General features: G+C 41.8%; 1 protein-coding gene across 2 annotated transcripts in view; it reads right to left on the bottom strand.

Annotated features, from left to right (window-relative positions):
• Positions 1-24,726, bottom strand: part of LOC137657873 (actin-related protein 6-like) — a 103,409-nt gene that overhangs the window by 8,235 nt on the left and 70,448 nt on the right. For both annotated transcript variants that reach the window (XM_068392479.1, XM_068392487.1), the window contains exons 5-7: positions 21,069-21,261; positions 10,244-10,463; positions 4,035-4,180 (exon numbers count right to left, since the gene is read on the bottom strand). In XM_068392479.1, coding sequence (XP_068248580.1) covers positions 4,035-4,180; positions 10,244-10,463; positions 21,069-21,261 — 559 coding nt within the window. The remainder of the gene's footprint in view (positions 1-4,034; positions 4,181-10,243; positions 10,464-21,068; positions 21,262-24,726) is intronic.

A 24,726-nucleotide genomic window follows, 5' to 3' on the forward strand; every position in this document is an offset into this window, starting at 1 on the left:
ATCACTTTCAACCCAAACATACTCATAACCTTTGCCCTGGACCCATAGCTACTTGTCCTGTAAAGAAACTAGAGGTAGCTCAACCACTTGCTAAGCCGCCAGAACAGTTCCAAGCGTTAGGTTTTCATGGACCTGTGGGTCACATCTTGCATGTAATGACTTTGAGACTCCTGCCTGAGGAACCTATGCTACAGAGAAGTTGCATTTAAAGGCTAATATGTACTGATACCTTTGATATTGTGGGACCTTTACAAAGTTGCGGCAATTGCGAGACTGTCTTAGCCTTGCTAGAAGTAAGAGAGTCTAGCGTACCCTTCCTCCATTTTCCATGGCTGCTTCAACCTCCATCACGGGGAAGAGAGAAGGGCCTTCAATGGATGAATTCCTCAGGTTTAATACCTTTTGGCAGCCGATACCCTTGTGGAATTTTGAGGTCATAGCATCTCGCCTCTTCAGCACCCCACTGACACACTGGTCCGCCGCCTGGTGCACCAGGAACTCGACTGCCCTAGCCGTGATAAGGACAATATCCTTAATGGCTATCTTCTTGTCAAAGTCAGACAAGTCTTTCATGTTAGCTAAATAGCCAATACTCCCTAACCAGCGGTCAACCTAAGAGGCCGCCTGCATGGCGGCCATGACCATGGCTTCCATAACTGAAGCCTCTGCTGCAGAGAAGGACACTAATGATGCCACTAACCGCTCTGTTGACATTGGTGGATCCAAAGGGAGAGGGGAAAGATGGACTTCTTGAGTCTTGTAGTATTTCTTCTGTCTCAAAAACAGTGCAGGAACCAAGCAGGAGGACTTCCCCACTCTTAAAGATCCCTCTCCCTGGAAAATTAAGCGTTAAGATCATCTAAAGCTTCCTTAGCTAGAACTGACCAAGGAAGCTATCAAGGGCCAGGCAGACTATTGATGGCCACTTTCCTGCCTTCAGGGGGAGATGGCAGGGTTTCCCCAAATCCATTGACCCTCCAGATGTTTCAAAGGACTTGGAGGAAGGTTGAATCTGATTTGCCCTCCTTGGTGTCTGGAAGCTTAAAGCCGAGGAAGAATGCCCTTAGATTCTTTCGAGTCAGAATCAGGATCCTCCCTCTCAGTGATCGTCCCAGATCAATCCCCAAGAGGGTCATAAGCAAAAATAATGTCCCTCCCTACCACTCTCACAGAAGAATGGGAAACTGAAGCAATGGATGAATAGTTCCTAGAGGAGTTTCTAGTTTGGAAGACAGAAATGTATTTGGGCATCCTAGAATACGTGGGGCCGATTATTTAGGGACTTGTTTTCCAGACCTTGATTTTCTTCTGCCAGGAAGCAGTTGCTATGAGAGCAAGATTACTTGTAGGACCCTATTGCTCCTTAGAGATCTTCTTTTCCATGGTCCTTTCTAGCCCTCTTGAGCGGTGGAAAGTGGTCCAATTTGAATTCTATAGGCGAAAGAGTCCATTGATTAGATCTTATGGAAGTGTTCCCTCTAGGTGGCATAACCTGGACCTTATTTCTGATCCGTATTCTGGAGCGCGTGTTGACCTGTCCACGTCCCTGGGATCCAACTCTGGATCTTGCCTGGACAATTTGGGTTCAGGTACTAGGGATGCAATTGACAAGTGGTCTAATTCTCCTTTAAAGATTTGCCCTCTCCAGAATTCATTTGCTTAGCCTTATCCTTGGAAGGAGAGCGTTCTGTCAATTGTCCCCTTGACAAGTGTCTGAAATGCACCGTCTTCCAATAGCTGAAAGATGAACGACCAGTACGTTTTTGCGAGATCTGGAATGTTTCTCTGAATCAGAGACAGGGAAATGATCAGGGTCAAACTAACTTGATCTGCAGATCAATAAGTGCCTAGAATGCTCGGGAGAAAAGCATCTAGCATGTTCATGAATACTACGCCTAGAGTGATCCACTGTGACGCGCCTTGTGCTCCTAGGAGTAAATCGTCTAGATCTCTCAGGAGTATAATGTATCTGGCGCCCTCTGGAACATTTAGCAGAAGTCCTATGAAGACCTCTAGATGAGTGAGTAGTGTGGTCAGGGGAAGCGCATTCAGAAACGCTTAGGGAACTGGAGAATCACATCTGGATGGTCGCTGAGTGAGGCTGACTGGGAGGCAGGCGCATCCAGAAGAAATGTGTCCGGAGTTTGAGACATCAAGAAACAGTGTGGATAGGTGAAGCAAATACAGGAGACATGAGTCTGGAAGCTGATTGTCCAGAGGCGGAGATCCGTCAGATGTGAGGTGTGTCCTGGAGAAGAACTCACAGGTGAGGCGCAAAGAGGTGAAGAGTGTCTATAAGAGGTACTGGAATCTTGCCTGGAATGCCAGGCATGCTAGGTTAAGGCGCATTCCGGAGAAGGGCTGAAATGCAAAGAACATCTGGAAGACTCGGAGAAAGAAGCTCGCTAGGGCAAGGCATGCAGGAGTGAGGTGTCCTTAGGAGAGAGACTCTCCAAAAGGGCTTGCCTGGATCAAGTATGTCTGGAAGAAAAGGAGTCGTCTCTTGAAAACCTGCGGAAGGTGGAGAGGAGTAAGATTGCAAGTGAGAGGCTAACCTATGATCCCCCTCCAAAGGGGAAGGATCTCACAAAGGTTGAGGAACAACATAATGCAAAGGCTCAGAAACCTCTGAAGGAGGAGACCTCCTTGAAGGGTGAGGGTTAGACACTTGCTTAGCCATCCTCTGTGCAGGGAAAAGACAGTTCCCTCAGGAAAGGTTCTGAGGAGACAAGTCTCCTACTAAAAACTCTCAAAGGACCAAAGAGACGACTGAAAACTTCCTAGGAGACACCTGAGGGTCAAGGTCTGTTGCAGCAGGAACCTCTTCCTGGTACCTTGCTGATAGAGTCTGTCACAGCTTCTCCTCTGAAGGGGAACCTTAAATCTCCCCAAAAGGCCACAGCAAATGCAATGCATCTGAAACCTGAAAATAAGGAAGCCCCACAATTTCTCTTGGAGAAACACAAGGACCCACTGCTGCAATGTTAAAGGACCATTACTCACACTTGATTGGCCCTGGGAGGAGAACAATAAAGAGTCTGGTGGATGAGTACCAGGGGTTAATAAAGCAAGATAAGCCTTCTTTGACTTCAAGGAAGACCCAGAAGGCGAAGTCTCTTTTCAACTTCTTCTTTCTCCAGCTGTATCTCTCCCACTGGGAGGATGGCCACTCCCAACACTCATCACAAGGTGAAGATTGTGAACACGAATGCCCTCTGCATGAAGGGCATATCCGATAAAGATCAACTTCTGATGCACTCATAATAGTGCATGCCTTCAGTGACACTTAAGGGAATTACTGTGAACAACACATACTTTTAAAGCCAAACATTCTGGAAAAGAACAGAAATTATTAGAAAGAACGTATATTCCCACTGATGGCTATCTAAATAAGTCGTCAGTGAACCAGCAGAGGGGGCAGTCACCTCCCCACTATCAGCATGTAACTACCTGTTGGTAATTAACACCTCGTAATAAGTTTTTAATTACTGTAATCACATCTTTGATGTTATTGATCTCCTATGTAAAGGACAAGGGTTTTCATTTGTATACGAACAAATATAATTTTATCACATCAGATATGGGGAAAACCAGACATGCATGCACCAACTGACAGGGAGTAGCAGGTCGTTTCCTTTTCTTTTTTTGAAACTTGAGTGTCAGGAGTTTTGCATTAATACATGACCAGGTTATGTGAACGCAATGGGGTTGTTATCAAGCAAACAGTTATTCTGGGTTGCATCTTCCAAAATTTTATCAAAGTATTGTTACAACAATATCCTGTATTAGAATACTTGTCAATTCCGGATAACTCAGTACTAATGTGTACATTTTAACCATGACCGGCAAAATTTCCTCTCAAATACTTTATATTATACATAGAATTTTTTATGCTAGTGCAGTACTTACTTATATAGTTTAATTAACAAAATGAAAGTGAAGACACAATAAAAAATTAACACCTTTAAGAAGAGCAACAAATTATTCTAAAAGGTGTTTTCTTACCAATAAGAACAACACCAGAAACTACTAACCTGAAAAGATGTGGACGTGTTTCTTCAGGACATTTATTAATGGAATGGACAATGGCTTCAGTGATTCCCATTTCTTGAATACCAACATCACTAGGATTGAATAGAAGCTCTGGAATACTGAATCTTTCATTGTTCAGACGAATTAGCTGAAAAAAAGGGAAACAAGAATTGCTTAGAATTCCTTTGCAACAAAATGAAATTTTCACAAAAAAAAATTAACCTTATTAATAGTTACCAGTATAATTTAGCTAGCCCTGAATCTAAATAACCAGCCCAAAATTTTACCACATTGGCAACCCTGATACCTATTCTGCACCAACATTGGTAACACTGACGGATGGAACAACCTTGACTCAACTCTTTCTCCAGTTGTGTAATACTAGAAGTAAAGAAGGATGGATGGGACTAGCTAAATTAGCCAGGTAAAAATAATTGATATTTATCTTATAATGGAAATTCCATATTAATGAACATTACCTTAGGATAATTTATATGAACCAACTATCCCCATTACTGAGAAGGGAACTGGTAGAATTTCCCCTTTTTGAATGGAATAGGAAGAAGAAAAAAGAATAAAGCATAAAGCCAGAAAACCCAGAACTTATACCAGTACAATTCTTACCAGATGCTGTGGCAGAGCAGGTCAAGTAAGAACTAAAGGTCAGTCCAGAGTGAGGTCAGCAGTAACAAATCGAAATGGAAAAAATAAGCTCCAGTCCAAGCATCCTCTTTGAGGAAGACAATGAAACGTGCACCTGACCAGAGCGCCGCCATAACACCAAAAAGAAAGGGTGCAAGGTGAAACAAGCAACTCATTGCCCTATAGGAGGACAATCCCTTCAGTAAGATGCCAGGAGGCAACTGAAGGGAAAGCAAACAGATTTTCCCTGGCAACTGGCAACTGAAGAAGCCTGCCTATTGCCTAATTCCCTTCACCTCCCAGCCAGAACAACAGCTGGAGACAGGCGACAACAAATCTGCTGACAATAAAAACCAGAGCCAACAATTAACAAAGCAGTGACTCAAATTGAATCTGTTTATCTAGGGCAGAAAAGACAGGAAGAGAAGAATTTCCTTAAAAGATCCCTAATGAATCGAAGGCTAATAACGCCAAGCTCGAGAATTAAGTAATTCTCGAGCCTAGCACCAAGAGAAAGGGTAGCGGGAGCAAAGTCTCAATCCTGTGGGGAGAGAGCTAATAATGCTTCTATTTCCTGGCAGGAGAACCCACCCTGGACCCAGTTGGCCAAGAAGGGGGGAAGGGCCAGACGACTGGACTCGAACAGTTACTGAGAATCCCAATTGCCAACCAGAATATGGTACTACCAAATATCAGCTAATTCTCAAGAACTGAGAGGCAGAATAGGCACAGGAGGCATCCCCATCCTCATAAGAAAGAACATAATAGTCCCATTAAATCAGTTGCAGGTGATGTAAGGAGGGAGGTTGTCAACATTGCCAACGCCAAAGTAATCACCTGTTGCTTGATTCAACAGGACGCTGTCATCATCAGAGAAAAAAGGGTTCATAGGAAGGAGGCGATTCATTTCCCTGTAATGAGTGCCTAGAACAACTAAATGGATTAATTATTATTATTATTATTATTACTATCCAAGCTACAACCCTAATTGGAAAAGCAAGATTCTATAAGCCCAGGGGCTCCAATAGGGAAAAATAGCCCAGTGAGGAAAGGAAATAAGGAAATAAATAACTGAAGAGAACAAATTAACAATAAATCATTCTAAACAAAGTAATGTCAAAAGAGATATATCATATATAAACTATTAACAACGTCAACAACAAAAATGTCATATATAAACTATAAAAAGACTCATGTCCGTCTGGTCAACAAAAAAGCATTTGCTCCAACTTTGAACTTTTGAAGTTCTACTGATTCAACAACCCGATTAGGAAGATCATTCCACAACTTGGTAACAGCTGGAATAAAACTTCTAGAGTACTGCGTAGTATTGAGTCTTATGATGGAGAAGGCCTGGCTATTAGAATTAACTGCCTGCCTAGTATTACGAACAGGATAGAATTGTCCAGGGAGATCTGAATGTAAAGGATGGTCAGAGTTATGAAAAATCTTATGCAACATGCATAATGAACTAATTGATCGACGGTGTCAGAGATTAATATCTAGATCAGGAATAAGAAATTTAATAGACCGTAAGTTTCTGTCCAACAAATTAAGATGAGAATCAGCAGCTGAAGACCAGACAGGAGAACAATACTCAAAACAAGGTAGAATAAAAGAATTAAAACACTTCTTCAGAATAGATTGATCACCGAATATCTTAAAAGACTTTCTCAATAAGCCAATTTTTTGTGCAATTGAAGAAGACACAGACCTTATATGTTTCTCAAAAGTAAATTTGCTGTCAAGAATCACGCCTAAAATTTTGAAAGAGTCATACAAATTTAAAGAAACATTATCAATACTGAGATCCGGATGTTGAGGAGCCACCGTCCTTGACCTACTTACAATCATACTTTGAGTTTTGTTAGGATTCAACTTCATACCCCATAATTTGCACCATGCACTAATTTTAGCTAAATCTCTATTAAGGGATTCACCAACCCCAGATCTACATTCAGGGGATGGAATTAATGCAAAGAGAGTAGCATCATCTGCATATGCAACAAGCTTATTTTCTAGGCCAAACCACATGTCATGTGTATATAGTATGAAAAGTAATGGGCCAAGAACACTACCCTGTGGAACACCGGATATCACATTCCTATACTCACTATGGTGCCCATCAACAACAACTCTTTGAGATCTACTACTTAAAAAATCAATAATAATGCTAAGAAACAACCCACCCACTCCCAACTGTTTCAGTTTGAAAACAAGGCCTCATGATTAACACGGTCAAAGGCAGCACTAAAATCAAGGCCAATCATACGAACTTCCCGACCACAATCAAGGGATTTCTGTACTGCATTGGAGATTGTAAGAAGGGCATCACATGCTCCAAGGCCTTTCCGAAAACCAAATTGCAAACTAGGGAATAGATGATTACCTTCAGCAAACCTATTAAGACGTTTTGCCAGAAGACGTTCAAAAACTTTAGATAATATGGGAGTTATGGAAATTGGGCGGTAATCAGTGGGACTTGAGCTACCACAACCACATTTACATAGAGGAGTAACATTACCAATTCTCCAACAAGTGCTAAAAGCTCCTCTTCTTGCTAACTTGCGTAAAATAACAGATAACTTTGGAGCTAAGAAATCTGCTGTCTTTATAAAAAACAAAGGAAAAATACCATTAGGGTCTACACCTCCATAAGCATCAAGGTCCATCAACAGAGCTTTAATCTCACGAGATCGAAAAGCTAAACTAGTTAGTTTAGCCTCAGGAAAACAGGAATGAGGAAGTTCAAGTTTTTCATTACTCTGTTTACTGTCAAAAACATCAGCCAAAAGGGTTGCCTTTTCCTTTGGACAGTGAGTGACTGAGCCATCTGGTTTAAGTAAAGGAGGAACTGTTGCATCTACACCAAAGAGTGCAGATTTAAGGGTAGACCACCATTTATGTTACTGAGTTGTACCAGAGAGGGTTTCTTTTATGATTAAATTGTACTCCTTTTCAGTTGAGGCATAAACTCTCTGAGCAAAAGCTCGAAGCTGAGTATAGTTGTTCCAGGTCAAATCTGATCTGTTACCCTTCCAAAGGTGATAGGCCTCCTGTCAGGAGACATGGGGTATAGGCCATGTAGCCTGATGTTCCGACACACGACGACAGTATCACTTTGTCACTTCTCTCATATGAATACTGACAAGAAGCAGGGGATCAAGAGTAACTGGCGGCTTTGTCACCCAGAGTTGTAAAGCGACAACCTCTTGACCTCTGTTAGACTCTAAAAGGTATAACAAGGATTAAATTTAAACCTAACCTAACAATCCCATCACCCAACTACGTCATACTAAGACCCATTAACCTGAGACAAAGAATGACATCCTTAACCTAGCTACATAATACAAAATAATAAGCCATAAAAGACCTTAACCCATACAGGGAAAGGTATAATTAAGTCTCCTGTCTGACGACCTCTCCTGCTGTTACCAGCAGACCCTAAGACCAAGGTCACCAACCGCCATAAAGACAGACTATACATAAGAGAGGTAAAGACATAATGGCCGAAAAGCAGCCGCCTTTAACACTTTGATGACAGGAATGGTCCTCAAGTGGACCACCATTGTAGCCAAAACTCTGAGACTGTGGCCTCATGGATCCTGGTCTCCATGTACACCCAGGACCCCTACACGACAATATGTCTCTCTGAAAGAATGAAATCACATTCTAGGCGAATAAGTCACAAGAAGCAGCGAGGAGACTAAACAAGCCTGACTAAGAATGTCGGCTACTCTATGTAAGAATACGAGAGGCTCTCACTAGTGAAATAAGTAATCCTACAAGTGTCCTAAAACATCCTACTGGGATCAACAGGAAAAACCAGGGAGGAGGATGTGACAAAGCCTTTGTCTTCATCAAAAAATCGAGACAATAAGACAAACTAAATTTCCTACCAGAACTGGCGATAGACATGGAAGAGCAGAGCTCACCATTTCTCTTAACCTAAACCATAGAGATTAGAGGAGATAAATCAAATAAGATTCTCACGATTGCAAAGGGTGGAGATTTCAGGAAGTCTCGCCTAACCACAGAAGCCCAAATCGATCGAAAAGGAGCCATTGAACAACGAGAAATCACTAAATCAATCACCGTAAAGTTACGAAAATGTTTGCATCGTCAGTTGCGTGGAAACGTTCCAAAGCCACTAGCATTGAGGAGTCGTTTCAACATTGGCTCATCAAGAGCAAGAGTGGAAAGTCAGAAGATTGCAGCTGTAGATGTTGATGGAGAAAACATTACGGCAATCAACTATTGTAGTTTCTTTGTCTTCAATGGAGGGCTGGCTAACCCTATTTCTTTCACTGGAAGAGAAAAGAATGGTAGGAGTATCCATTGAAACTACCGAACAGACTAGAGACTGCATGATTAAACAAAAGAAAAGGGTCCAGTTTTATCAGATTGTCATCAGCTTACTATCTTCCTGAGGCAGAAAATATCAATTCATGAACAAAAGCTTCTATGCATAAAGCTTTCTTAGAAAACTAAATGCGAGTGAAGGGAAAAAAAAAAAACAAAAAAATAAAACATATGATCCCGATGTGGGATCAATCTGCTGCCATGCTAATGCTGGGCAAACACATTACCAACATACTAGAGAGGAGCTGCCTTTTAATGTTTCTTTACTCTAGGAAGGCAAGTGCTTTGCACAAGCAAGTCTAAATTTTTTTTGTTCTCTCTAATATGGAGTCGAATGCCGATTGTAATCGTGCATTCACAAAAGAGAAAAAGAGAAATATTACAAATCTAAAACAATATGTATTTTCCACAAAACAACTGAACTCTGAATCCCCGGCTCAAGTTTACCTAAAAGTTCTGGGAATCCTTACAAGCAAACACAGAGATGAGAAGGAAAATGCAAAATCACCCAAAAACTTCCCCTTTTGCCATGCGGCAGAGACTCGAGCTTTAAAAGGAATTTGTTCCCTTAAATACTCCCTTAAAACATGAACGCCGGATAGTGTACGTATAAATACATACAACTAGCTATCCTAGGCACAAATGCTTCTTGATAAGAAAACACAACCCTGATCTCCAGGTTCAGAGTGATGTCAGAACCCAAGCAGTGACACAAAACACCCATTCTAGATTTACAACTTTCCTCATTTATGTTAGACACCTAGAAAGAGACTTACTAGATCAAAGAGCATAAACACAGAGGGAAGAACAAAGAAATGAGAAACACACAACAAGCGACTAAAGGGAGTGACTGAGAAAAAATTTCAATTTCACAAGTCACAAGGGCATACCAGCATAGCCTGGACTTTTCCCTCACACAACCTGTCATTAACTTACTACCTTGTTAATAATTCAAAGTTTGTTCAAGGTTGTACTGAAGCCATCTCTAATATTAAAGTAAGAAAGGTTTGTATAATGGTAGGAACAAATAATACAATGAGAAACCATGCGATGGATGAATAAAATGGACTTGCTAGGGAACAGAATATAATTACAGTATAAACATACTTGCCAATAAATTAATTCTGTTCTTATGGTCTGTCTTAAATAAATGCAAAGCTTAATTCTTCATTTATGAAGATTTCAGTAAATAAATTTATGTTCTTACCTGTTCACCAGCTGTAGCTTTCCCGGTAGACTCTTCCAAAGACCTTACATAACCCCTCTTAATTGTCGTGAAATCTGGTAAAACATAGTCACGAAGTATTGTATTGTCTTGTTTTGTCTTTCTAGCTATTCTCATGTCACTGTTGAAATCTAAAGACACAAAACATGCATCTTCCTTCACTTGATTGATCACAAAAGTCTCATCCATTACATTTAGCTGCCTGTGAAAAAAATATTTGATTTATGAAATTAAGCAAAATACTGTAATTGTGATGCAAATATTTGAATACAAACAAATGCCTGTAATTAAGCAGAATTTTTAATATGAAGTATTCCAGTTTATAACTTTTATTATAGCCATTTACAGTACATACTTTGGGGAACTTTTAATATACAAGTGCACCTACATCCTTCCCATAAAGATCATATCTCACACCCCTTAAACAATGATGAATTGTGAACAGTGTATTACAGAGATTAGCATGATTTCACAAAAAGATGTAAAAACTGAAGAAAGTATCCAAATTTATCTTTACAATAATTAATGAAACTATCTAATTTGAGGTTTTCTTTAAATAAAAAAACAATCTTCACACTATTTTTGAGATTTAAAGGTTTAAAGGCCACTCATGAATAGCAGAGGCAAGGGACAGTGACATTGCCCTATCAAGCAAGACAAAATCCTAAAGACTGACCATATGTACATATGATCAGCGCACAAGCCCCTCTGGTATTCAAGCAAGGACCAAGGAGGGCAAGGCAATGGTTGCTGATGACTCAGCAAATACACCTAAAGGCTCCCCCAAACCTCCCATCCTTAGCTCACATGGATGGTGAGGTTGCAGCGACCAAAGGAACTAACAAGTTTGAGCAGGACTCGAACCCCAGTCTGGCGATCACCCGTCACGGAGGTTACCATATTGGCCACAACAACAAACAAAATAAGGTTATTTGGTATCAATTCGTGTGAGGTTAAGTGTAAACTACTACTACTACTTCTAGGCTATAAGGGCTCTGTAAAACTATCAACTCATTCATATGTATCTGGAGCAGTTATCATATATGCCTGGAGATAAAAGATATTTATGAATAAAAACATATTTAAAAAATGTGGGTTGATTCATACCCAAAGTAAATACTTGCACCATGTGCAAATTATGGATGACTATCATGATAAGCATTTGTATAATAAAGCCTACGAATAAAAAAAAGTTTCTTAAAAGCCGGTTTAACATACATTTGATAATGCCATGCACTATGATCAGAAACCAAATTATAATAATAAAATCTACCTTTGCAATCAATAATTACCCGAGTCACTGCTAATTATTTCAAACAATGACCTACCTGGTCTCAAAAAATAACAAAAGTTTTTTCTCTCCCCCTACATCACTGCCTTCCAGGTGGCTAGTACTTCTCTTACAAGACAATGCTGGAAGCCACACAATCAACCTGTTATATGAGGGCGTACAGATTGAAACCTTACCACCAAACACCACATGACTGATCCATAACTTGATTCGTACATTTAAGGCACTCTATACATAAAATACCTGGTCAAAGCTACGCTCTTTGATGATATATTCTTGGTGAAGGAGTACTGGCATGGGTACACCATTGCAATGTGTCTTCAAAATATTTAGAAGGCCATAAAGCAGATGAAAAGTGAAACACTCAATGCCTGCTGGGAAAAATTGTAGTTAGACGCAGTCAACTTCTATAAAGGATTCTCTCTGGATGAAATCCACCACTCTACAACAGAGAAGCCAGCTAGGCTGGAAAAACTGCTAAGAGGATATGGCTTCACCGGTATGATTACTGAAAATGTTGAAGTATTGAAGTGTTGAAGTATTAATGGAGTAAGATCTGAGAGATGATGGAGTCAACAAGTGAAGATGAAAAAGAAAAAACAAGAGGATCTAAGGGAAGAATACAAAGCTAGCTTATCACCTGTCAACTACAGCAAAAATTACAAAAAAAAAAAGACTACAGTGAATGAAGGAAAATTGGGATCCTCGGATGATTCATGTGTTACAGTTCAGATATACAATCGACAAAGGCGTGAACATTTATAAAAACCTCCTTGAACAGAAGAAAAGGTACTTTATGTTACTCCCCACAAAAAAAAGGCTCAGGTATTCCTTCAGGGAAAATATAAATTTGCTCAACGATGGAGAAGATACTACACCACCAGACGAAGTACCTGCTGTAATAGTCTTCAGAGGAGTTATAAAGCTCTTTGTTGTTGTGCAGTACATTAACCTCATCATCGTCATCTACATTGTCCAGTATCGCACAGCTAGTCATCATCATCATCGTCATCTACATTGTCCAGTATCGCACAGCTAGTCATCATCATCATCCTCATCTACATTGTCCAGTATTGCACAGCTAGTCATCATCGTCATCATCAACGAGGTTTTAGTATCTACATTGGTGGTTGTTTCAAATTTAATTTTTTCTTTAATACATATGTCTGCAGTAAACTTAACCGAGTTTGAAAATTGTTTAAGAGTGTAAAATGGTTTATAAAAGCTTAAACATATATAAAAAGTATGAACAAAATTAATTTTACATTACTGTACTACAAATGTATTTGACTATTATTATTATTACTAACTGAGCTAAAGCTATTTTTAAAAGCAGGATGCTACAAGCCCTAGGGCTCAATAAGGAAAGTAGCCCAGTATGGAAAGGAAGCAAGGAAAATATCAGGAGAGGTGTATCCCCTCCCGTCGAAAAACCATGCTCAAGTCCGTGCGGTAGCCTTAACGGTTGCTACTGAGAGGAGCTTCTCCCAGCCAGAAAGAAGAGGAACTCTGTGATCCGGTCTGCAGATGATATGACACGAAAAGAATCTCCTCTATGATATCCACCATAGAGAACAGCCCACTTCCCTGAGAGAGTGAGAGCCTTGGAAGTTTCTTCGGGACCTTGACAAGGAAAAATAGGGAACCATTCAGCATGAGGGCGTCTGTGAGCCCCTCGAATCAACTCAAGTCCCACCATTACCTCACAGGGTAGATTAGCCAACAGACCAAAGTTGAATGGAGACAGTGCGTTACCATGGAAAGGATCCCATAAGTGTTGGAAGGTGACTTTGAACACAGACCAAGGGATAATGAGTGTAAATAACTTTAAATAACTTAAACAGTATTAAAAAACCCTGTTTGTATGAACACTTTTTATTCTAAATTAGTGTTGTCTAACTTTCTGGAGTTGAAAGATGCACAAGTCTTTAATAAGAACTTTGTCGCCGAAATTTTCGCTGCTCCCTAAAGTGGACAATCCCGGATTTGAAAATGTACATGAAGAAAATTAAAATGTAGTTATAGACAGTTCACCAGTTGGTAAAGGGGGAACAAAGCATAAACTGGGCAACTACAACAATTATTCATCAGAGATTCATGTTAAAATGGCAAAATATGCTATCGAAAACTGTGTGCAACATACAAAAAACTTACAACTGAACTTGGAAGTCCCGTTAATGAATCAACTGTTCGTAACATAAAATCCTAGTACACGAGATGGGGATTACATAAACAATTTAAACCTGCGTATGAACTGTCCAAAAAACATCGTGGCAGACCTCTACTGCTTGGAAAAGATGATACCAATTTGCTGGATATTTTGTTGGTAAGTTGGTTAAACTCCCTGAAATATTTGCAGTGGTTTTATTTTCTTGTTAAAATTCTTAACGTGAAAATAAAACTGCCACAAAAATTTTCTGGTTTACTATATAGGAATACTGATATAAATAGCATAAATACAAAAGCCACATGTTGATATGACACCCAGTTCACTTGTGAGCTAAGGATGGAGGGTTTGGGGGAGCCTATAGGACTATCTGCTGTATGGGCGCTGTTCATATGTGTATATGGTCAGTATTAAGGGCATTGTCCTGCTCGATAGGGAAATGTCACTGTCCCTTGCCCCTGTCATTCATGAGCGGCCTTTAAACTTTAAACATGAAAAAGTTTGTCGTAAAAGATAAAAGGTCAAGATTTTTATCAATACAAAAATACTTCATGTGAACCAAAAAAAAAAAGAGAGAGAGAGAGAGAGAGAGAGAGAGAGAGAGAGAGAGAGAGAGAGAGAGAGAGAGAGAGAGAGACCCTAGCCCTTTTAATATGAGTTAGCAAGGTGTTACTATTATGTAAATTTATTGAACTTTTACATTGTATTTCAGCTTGGTCATGTAGCAGTAATGTGTGCATGTTATACTCACCTAACCTGATAAGGTAAAAAAAATGTTAAAATCTGGCTAAATTTGCTTTAACTACTGTTTACAGGCAATTTTATTTTTGTACTGATGACTGATGTGTCTGCAATTTTGTCAACAGAAAAATGGGTCTTTAATGAGACAAAAAGGCTGTTATAATGATACAGGATTGTTTTTTAAACATTCAATGTAGTTTCAACAAACTATTAGTTTGTTGTCTCGTTAAAGAATTCTATATAGGTGATTACCATACTGTTAAAAAATGTTATTTTCCTTAGTAAAATAAATTTTTGAATATACTTACCCGATGATCATGTAGCTGTCAACTCTGTTGCCCGACAGAAATCTAAGGTCGGGATACGCCAGCGATCGCTATACAGGTGGGGGTGTACACAACAGCGCCATCTGTGAGCAGGTACTCAAGTACTTCTTGTCAACAAGAACTCAATTTTCTCCTCGGTCCACTGGTTCTCTATGGGGAGGAAGGGAGGGTCCTTAAATTCATGATCATCGGGTAAGTATATTCAAAAATTTATTTTACTAAGGAAAATAACATTTTTCAATATTAATCTTACCCGATGATCATGTAGCTGATTCACACCCAGGGTGGTGGGTGGAGACCAGCATACATGTTAACATTAGAAGCTAAGTATCCCGTATCTTATTTTATCAGTTATTCAAAATAACAAACATAAAATAAATAAGTACCTGGTAAGGAAGTCGACTTGAACCATTACTCTGCCTTTTTAAGTACGTCTTCCTTACTGAGCCTAGCGATCCTCTTAGGATGCTGAGCGACTCCTAGGTGCTGAAGTATGAAGGGCTGCAACCCATACTAAAGGACCTCATCACAACCTCTAATCTAGGCGCTTCTCAAGAAAGAATTTGACCACCCGCCAAATCAACCAGGATGCGGAAGGCTTCTTAGCCTTCCGGACAACCCAGAAATATTTCAAGAGAAAGATTAAAAAGGTTCTGGAATTAGGGAATTGTAGTGGTGGAGCCCCCACCACTACTGCATTCGTTGCTACGAATGGTCCCAGAGTGTAGCAGTTCTCGTAAAGAGACTGGACATTCTTAAGATAAAAGACGCGAACACTGATTAGCTTTTCCAAAAGGTCGCGTCGAATATATTCTGCAGAGATCTATTTTGTTTAAAGGTCACGGAAGTTGTGACAGCTCTAACTTCGTGTGTCCTTACCTTCAGCCAAGCTTGGTCTTCCTCATTCAGAAGGGAATGAGCTTCTCGTATTAACAGTCTGAAAATAATAGGATAAAGAATTCTCTGACATAGGCAAAGATGAATTCTTAACTGAACACCAAAAAGCTTCAGACGGGCCTCGTAAAGGTTTCTAAAATAGAACTTAAGAGCTCTTACAGGATATAATACTCTTTCTAGTTCATTTCCAACTATACGATAAGTTTGGAATAACGAACGATATTGGTCAAGGCCGAGAAGGCAGCTCGTGTTTGGCTAGAAAACCAAGATGTAGAACATGTAGCCGTTTCGGATGAAAATCCGATGTTCTTACTGAAGGCATGAATCTCACTGACTCTTTTAGCTGTGGTTAAGCATACCAGGAAAAGAGTCTTAAAGGTGAGATCTTTCAGGGAGGCTGATTGAAGTGGTTCGAACCTGTCTAATATAAGGAATCTTAGAACCACGTCTAAATTCCAACCAGGTGTAACCAAACGACACTCCTTCGTGGTCTCAAAAGACTTAAGGAGGTCCTGTAGATCTTTATTGTTGGAAAGATCTAAGCCTCTGTGACGGAAGACTGATGCCAACATGCTTCTGTAACCCTTGAAAGTGGGAGCTGAAAGAGATCGCTCTTTCCTCAGATATAAGAGGAAGTCAGCTATATGAGTTACAGAGGTACTGGTCGAGGATACGGATACTGACTTGCACCAGTTTAGGAAGATTTCCCACTTCGATTGGTAGACTCTAAGGGTGGATGTTCTCCTTGCTCTAACAATCGCTCTGGTTGCCTCCTTCGAAAAACCTCTAGTTCTCGAGAGTCTTTCGATACTCTGAAGGCAGTGAGACGAAGAGCGTGGAGGCCTTGGAGTACCTTCTTACGCGTGGAAGACGTAGCAGGTCCACCCTCAGGGGAAGAGTTCTGGGAACGTCTACTAGCCATCGAAGTACCTCGGTAAGTTATTCTCTCGCGGGCCAGAGGGAAGCAACTAGTGTCAACTTTGTCCCATCGTGAGAGGCGAACTTCTGCAGTACCTTGTTGACAATCTAGAACGGAGGGAATGCATATAGATTTAGATGAGACTAATCTAGTAGAAAGGCATCTAAAAGAACCACTGCTGGGTCCGGGATAGGTGAGCAAAGTATTGAGAGCCTCTTGGACATCGAGGTTGCGAAGAGATCTATGGTTGGCTGGCCCCAGGTGACCCAAAGTCTCTTGCATACATCTCTGTGGAGGGTCCAATATGTTGGAATTATTGTCCCTTCCTACTGAGACAATCTGCTAAGACATTCAAGTTGCCTTGGAAGAAACTTGTAACTAGTGAAAAGTCTAGACCTGTTGAACAGGAGAGGAGGTCACTAGCGAACTCGCACCATGTCAGAGAGTAGGTCCCTCCTTGTTAGGAGATGAACATCAAAACAGGGAGTTGTCCGTGTTGACCTCCACTACTTTGTCTTGAAGGAGAGACCTGAAGCTTTTCCAGGTCAGACGTACTGCCAGAAGCTTCTTGCAGTGAAAATGCATTGTCCTTTGACTCGAGTTCCATAATCCCGAGCATTCCCTACCGCCTAAGGTCGCACCCCAGCCTACGTCCGATGCGTCTGAGAAGAGAACGTGGTTGGGAGTCTGAACAGTCAGGGGAAGACCCTATAAAAGGATGATAAAGTCCTTTCATCAGGTTAGACCAGACTTATCTTCCGGAAACCGGGATCGAGACCGCTTCTAGCGTCTTGTCCTTTTCCAGTGAAGAGCTAGATGAAACCGAAGAGGACGGAGGTGTAGTCTTCCAAGTGACACCAATTGAACCACGGATGACAGTGTCCTAACCAGACTCATCCACAGCCTGACAGGGCCGTATTCCTTCTTCAGCATCTTCTGGATGGATAGCAGGGCTGGGGGTTGATCGTCTTGTTCAGCCATGTCCTCATCAGAGGGTTCCTCATCCGAAACTGATGAGGAAACGGCAACGGAGTGGGCAACGTCTGACTCGTTGAATCCGGTCGCACTGGTGGATGCGTGACGGAGCCGGACACAAGATCATGGTACTGCTGCACAGTCTGTGAACTGTCAACCATGGGGATGCGAGGAAGTACAGCGACAACCCAAAACTGTCTAGACTGTCTGGGTAGTGCAGACAACCCCTTATCGGGTTGCTGAGGTTGCCGCACTGCGTCACAACAAGTCACCTCTGCTGGTTGTTGAACGTCTTTCTAGTGACACACTGAACGTCCACAACCACCTCCGAGAGTAGCTTAACGTCAACGTGCGACTGGCAACCCACACTGGGTCGCACCGGTGGAGGAACCATCTCAACTGGCGGACGTGAGTAGGATACCTCAGCGTCAACAGGGCGTACAACCAACCGGTAGGAAGGTCGTTGGTAAGAAGGTTCTTCTCCGTAAAAAATCCTCTAACAAGGACTAAGCTTGGACTGCATGTCTTGCAACAAAGCCCAAGGTCTAAGGGAGCAGGTGTGGCAACAGACGGGGTTAGCGACTGAAGCGGAACCATTTACCCTCCCTGGAAGCATGTAATGCTTTAATTAAAGTCCATAGGAGGCTAAGCAGCTTAAGGCTCCTCTCCAAATGACAGAGTCCTCAAGGGAATATCAGAAGGAGGGAGAACAGCACTTTCTCATCTACAGGAACCATGTCCGAGAAAAGCTAGGTTATCTCAGTGAGGGTCTCACTGGTGCAAAAGCAGCTGACCAGAAGGCAACGTCATGTAACTGTTTGACAGTCTGTGAGTTGGCAACAACCAAAGTTGTGTGGGGAAGCCTCAACTCCTGACTGACTAGTTTGCTGCGGGCGAGTGGCGGTAACCACAGTGTGTTGTGGAGGCAGACACACCGTGTCAAAACACGGCAGCTTGAGGTAGCTCACGCACGGCAACGGAGTGCTCCGTGTGTCTGAGGGAGTCATCATACATCTGGCAGGGTTGACTGTGCATGGGTGGAGGAGCTCTCACAACAAGAGTGTGGGAGCAGGAAGCCATGCCGGGCGCACAACCGTGGTAGGTGTAGGCCCACGGGTGCATCGTCAACCTTCTCCGCAGTCGGAGTGTGGGAGCTGGCAACAACAAAAGCAGAGTGTTGGTGCGTGGGAGGGACTGCCGTGGGTTGCGGAGCATGCCGTATGGGATGCGGAGCATGCCGCATGGGTTGCGGAGCATGCCGCATTGTGTCAAAACACGGCAGCTCTACAGCACCTTCCCACTGCTGATGCGGTAGCTCACGCATGTCAATGGAGGGTGCAGCATGAACATGCGTCTGGCAGGGTCGACTGCGCATCGGAGGTGGAGCTCTCACAGGTTGGAGTGTGGGAGCAGGCAGCCGCAGTATCTGCTGAGCGCACAACCGTGGCAGGTTGTAGATTAACAGGTGCATTGTCTACCTTCCAGCACGATACTCCTGCATGAAGGAGCAAGCTGAGACTGTATAGTCTGCAGCATGGACCACTAGGGTCTATGAAAGACGGCAACAAACGGAGCTACTGTCCGTTGTGACTGAGGGTCTAAAACAGCTGGTGCGGCAACAGACGGAGTTACTGCCTGTTACAGACGGAGTTACTGCCTGTTGCGGTACCACCTTGCCTCTCTTGGGAGGTATGCAGTCGTTGGATGACTGGAGCGAGTCCGAACTGACCCAGTGGCTACACCTAGGCCGTTGGACTTGCGCGGAAGGGACCGACTTGCACTTAAAAGCTGCAAGATTTGGTCCATGGTTTCTGCGAGAAACCTCTTCTGCAGACGAGGAATAAATGGGCTCTCTCGTCTTTGTGTGGGTGGGGTGATCACGTCGGCAACGTGTGTAGATACACCCGAAACCACGGAGGGAAACGTCTGTTCGTCGATCAAGACCTGTGGAACCCATAAGTCCTTCGACATTACTTCTCCCCTGGGCTTGGGAGCTTGTAAGAGGTATCGGACTAGGAGAACAACTGGCACGAACAGACGAACCCTCGAACGCAACACTGTAACACTTTGCGCATATCACTTTATCACTTTTGATTTTCTGTTTGCACTTATTTCACTGAACTCGAAACTTTAAGTGATTTGTACCTGAAACACGCAATCCTATCCTTCATTAAAAGGTAGTAATTGCGAAAACAGTTATACAATGTAACAGAAAAACATAATGAAAGATAAAGAATTCAGTGGCTGGAAAAGAGACTAAACACTAGATCAAATAAACTACGTTTAAAATCCCTCACCGCATAAAGCCTGGGAACAAGAATAAAACTCTAGAAACGTTTTACCTTCTTCCCCTAAAGCGACTAGGGAGAAGAGTAAAAAACGAGAACAACGTTTCCCGCTTGAACGAAACGTTTATTCTCCTCTCTCTCCCTTCGTCTCTATCTCTCTCTCTCTCTCTCTTGACTTAGAACCTGAGAGATGAGCCCAATAATATATCGTTAAAACATATTATTTGTTAAAGGAAAAAAACTGAAAGGTTTCCCAAATAAAAAGTTCCTTTATTAGAATTAAAACCATTTAAGCTAAGAAAGAATGAACGAAACGCTAGAATCGGTTTACTCTTACTGCAACGTGAAACCGTGAAATACTCTCTCTCTATCGTAACGATAGAGCGCAAGTTGAACGTTCTGAACGTCAACAACTGCGGAGACTAAACTAAACGTTAGTTCATCTTTGAAAACAGTACGAGACTATCAAAGAAATTCTTTCAAAAACATAAAAATTAAAATAGCATAAATTCTTAAAAGGAAATACGATATGACGGGCTCAATGTTAATTAACTTCGGTTCCAAGTAAGGACCGCCTACTATTAGGAAAGGTCGCATATAAACAAACATAAAAATTAATTTTTATAAGTTTATAATAAATGGAAAATTAATCGAAGAGGCCTATAAATGGCGGAGAGATATAAAATAAATTTATAACTTTGTTAAGCAAAATTACCAAAAACCTAAACACACTTCCGTCTAAGGGAAGGGTCGGTCATTAAAAAGTGAAAGAGAGTCTATACTCTCTTCGTCACCAACACTTCCGTCTAAGGGAAGGGTCGGCCATTTAAAAGTGAAAGAGAATCCATACTCTCTTCGTCACCATAATTAAATCTATCCAAAACGAGTTCAAGTTTTGAAATGAAGATAAAACCCCTGCATAGCGAAAGCTCAAAACTGGAATAGTGTACTTCACCAAAAAGTTGTGAAAACAAATCCAGTAGGGACGGCGTATTAGTAGGTCTTGCCGGTGGCACGACAGAGGAAAAATTGAGTTCTTGTTGACAAGAAGTACTTGAGTACCTGCTCACAGATGGCGCTGTTGTGTACACCCCCACCTGTATAGCGATCGCTGGCGTATCCCGACCTTAGATTTCTGTCGGGCAACAGAGTTGACAGCTACATGATCATCGGGTAAGATTAATATTGAAAAATATACATTACCTGTAAGAAATGACCTCCTTCAAATGATTTGTAAGTACTTTTCCTCCAATGTCCACTCGTAAAATTGCATCCTTCTGTTTTTTGCCTTGTATATATGGAACAATGTGTGTAAAACTGAATCCTGATTCTACTAATAAACAGCAAAGTTCTCGTGGCCTATCGCGATGATACTTGTGGACAGAGAGGTCACCAGCTGAGAAAAAAAAATTGACAAACTTTTAGTTTACGAACATGTATTTGAAACTTGTAATGATGCAATACCTTAAAATCATAATAATTGTACAGTATTTAAATTTTAATGTTAAATTTTGATATTTATTTGTACTGTAGTGATTTCCAAATTAGCTTGAAAAAATATCTTTCTGTTCCTCAAGCCTAGTAAAGTATGTAAAAATTATCAAAGAAACATATAATTACTGTTATCCATCCATCCATATACCAAAGGCACTTCCCCCAATTTTGGGGGGTAGCCGACATCAACAAGAACAAAACAAAAAAGGGGACCTCTACTCTCTATGTTCCTCCAGCCTAACCAGGGACTCAGCCGAGTTCAGCTGGTACTGCTAGGGTGCCACAGCCCAACCTCCCACATTTCCACCACAGATGAAGCTTCATACTGCTGAGTCCCCTACTGCTGCTACCTCCGCGGTCATCTAAGGCACCGGAGGAAGCAGCAGGGCCTACCGGAACTGCGTCACAATCGCTCGCCATTCATTCCTATTTCTAGCACGCTCTCTTGCCTCTCTTACATCTATCCTCCTATCACCCAGAGCTTTCTTCACACCATCCATCCACCCAAACCTTGGCCTTCCTCTTGTACTTCTCCCATCAACTCTTGCATTCATCACCTTCTTTAGCAGACAGCCATTCTCCATTCTCTCAACATGGCCAAACCACCTCAACACATTCATATCCACTCTAGCCGCTAACTCATTTCTCACACCCGTTCTCACCCTCACCACCTCGTTCCTGACCCTATCTACTCGAGATACACCAGTCATACTCCTCAGACACTTCATCTCAAACACATTCAATTTCTGTCTCTCCATCACTTTCATTCCCCACAACTCCGATCCATACATCACAGTTGGTACAATCACTTTCTCATATAGAACTCTCTTTACATTCATGCCCAACCCTCTATTTTTTACTACTCCCTTAACTGCCCCCAACACTTTGCAACCTTCATTCACTCTCTGACGTACATCTGCTTCCACTCCACCATTTGCTGCAACAACAGACCCCAAGTACTTAAACTGATCCACCTCCTCAAGTAACTCTCCATTCAACATGACATTCAACCTTGCACCACCTTCCCTTCTCGTACATCTCATAACCTTACTCTTACCCACATTAACTCTCAACTTCCTTCTCTCACACACCCTTCCAAATTCTGTCACTAGTCGGTCAAGCTTCTCTTCTGTGTCTGCTACCAGTACAGTATCATCCGCAAACAACAACTGATTTACCTCCCATTCATGATCATTCTCGTCTACCAGTTTTAATCCTCGTCCAAGCACTCGAGCATTCACCTCTCTCACCACTCCATCAACATACAAGTTAAACAACCACGGCGACATCACACATCCCTGTCTCAGCCCCACTCTCACCGGAAACCAATCGCTCACTTCATTTCCTATTCTAACACATGCTTTACTACCTTTGTAGAAACTTTTCACTGCTTGCAACAACCTTCCACCAACTCCATATAACCTCATCACATTCCACATTGCTTCCCTATCAACTCTATCATATGCTTTCTCCAGATCCATAAACGCAACATACACCTCCTTACCTTTTGCTAAATATTTCTCGCATATCTGCCTAACTGTAAAAATCTGATTCATACAACCCCTACCTCTTCTAAAACCCCCCTGTACTTCCCAGATTGCATTCTCTGTTTTATCCTTAATCCTATTAATCAGTACTCTACCATACACTTTTCCAACTACACTCAACAAACTAATACCTCTTGAATTACAACACTCATGCATATCTCCCTTACCCTTATATAGTGGTACAATACATGCACAGACCCAATCTACTGGTACCATTGACAACACAAAACACACATTAAACAATCTCACCAACCATTCAATTACAGTCACACCCCCTTCCTTCAACATCTCAGCTTTCACACCATCCATACCAGATGCTTTTCCTACTCTCGTTTCATCTAGTGCTCTCCTCACTTCCTCTATTGTAATCTCTCTCTCATTCTCATCTCCCATCACTGGCACCTCAACACCTGGAACAGCAATTATCTCTGCCTCCCTATCATCCTCAACATTCAGCAAACTTTCAAAATATTCCGCCCACCTTTTCCTTGCCTCCTCTCCTTTTAACAACCTTCCATTTCCATCTTTCACTGTCTCTTCAATTCTTGTGCCGGCCTTTCTTACTCTCTTCACTTCTTTCCAAAACTTCTTCTTATTCTCTTCATATGACTGACCCAGTCCCTGACCCCACCTAAGATCAGCTGCCCTCTTTGCCTCACGTACCTTGCGCTTTACTTCCACCTTTTTCTCTCTATATTTTTCATACTTCTCTATACTATTACTCTGCAGCCATTCTTCAAATGCCCTCTTTTTCTCTTCCACTTTTACCTTCACTCCTTCATTCCACCATTCACTGCCCTTCCTCATGCTGCCTCCAACAACCTTCTTGCCACATACATCACTTGCAATCCCAACAAAATTTTCTTTTGCTAACTTCCACTCCTCCTCTAAATTACCAGTTTCTCTTACTCTCACCTCGTCATATGCCATTTTCAACCTTTCCTGATATTTATTTTTTACCCCAGGTTTTATTAGCTCTTCAACCCTCACTAGCTCCCTTTTACATCCACCTACTCTATTCCCCCACTCTTTTGCTACAACCAATTTTCCTTCCACCAAAAAATGATCAGACATACCGTTAGCCATACCCCTAAACACGTGCACGTCTTTCAATCTTCCAAACATTCTTCTAGTTATCAACACATAATCCATTAATGCCCTTTCTACTACTCTTCCATTTGCCACTCTTACCCATGTATACTTATTTTTATCTTTCTTCTTAAAAAAGCTAGCACTTATTACCATCTCTTGTTCAACACACATATCTACCAGTCTCTCACCACTCTCATTTTCACCTGGTACGCCATACTTTCCAATGACACCTTCTACCTCTCCAGCACCCACTCTAGCATTTAAGTCACCCATAACAACTACATAATTCCTTCAACCCAGTCCTTCTACACACCTAGTTAATTCATTCCAAAACTCATTCCGCTCTTCTTCACTTTTCTCACTACCTGGCCCATACGCACTGACAAACGCCCAACATTCCCTACCCAACCTAACCCTTACCCACATTAACCTAGATGATATCTCCTTCCATTCCACTACTTTACCTGTCATCCATTCACTCAGCAATAAAGCCACACCCTCTCTCGCTCTTCCCCTTTCAATCCCAGACACTCTACCAGACATTTCACCAAACATCACTTCACCCTTTCCTTTCATCTTTGTCTCACACAAGGCCAATACATCCATCCTTCTACTTCTAAACATACTTCCAATCTCACATCTTTTACTCTCTATCGTACTACATCCACGCACATTCAAACACCCCAAAACTAGAGTGCGGGGAGCAGTCACTCTCCCCCCAGCTCCAT

The sequence above is a fragment of the Palaemon carinicauda genome, chromosome 1, assembly GCF_036898095.1.
Source record: "Palaemon carinicauda isolate YSFRI2023 chromosome 1, ASM3689809v2, whole genome shotgun sequence".
NCBI classification, from domain to species: domain Eukaryota; kingdom Metazoa; phylum Arthropoda; class Malacostraca; order Decapoda; family Palaemonidae; genus Palaemon; species Palaemon carinicauda.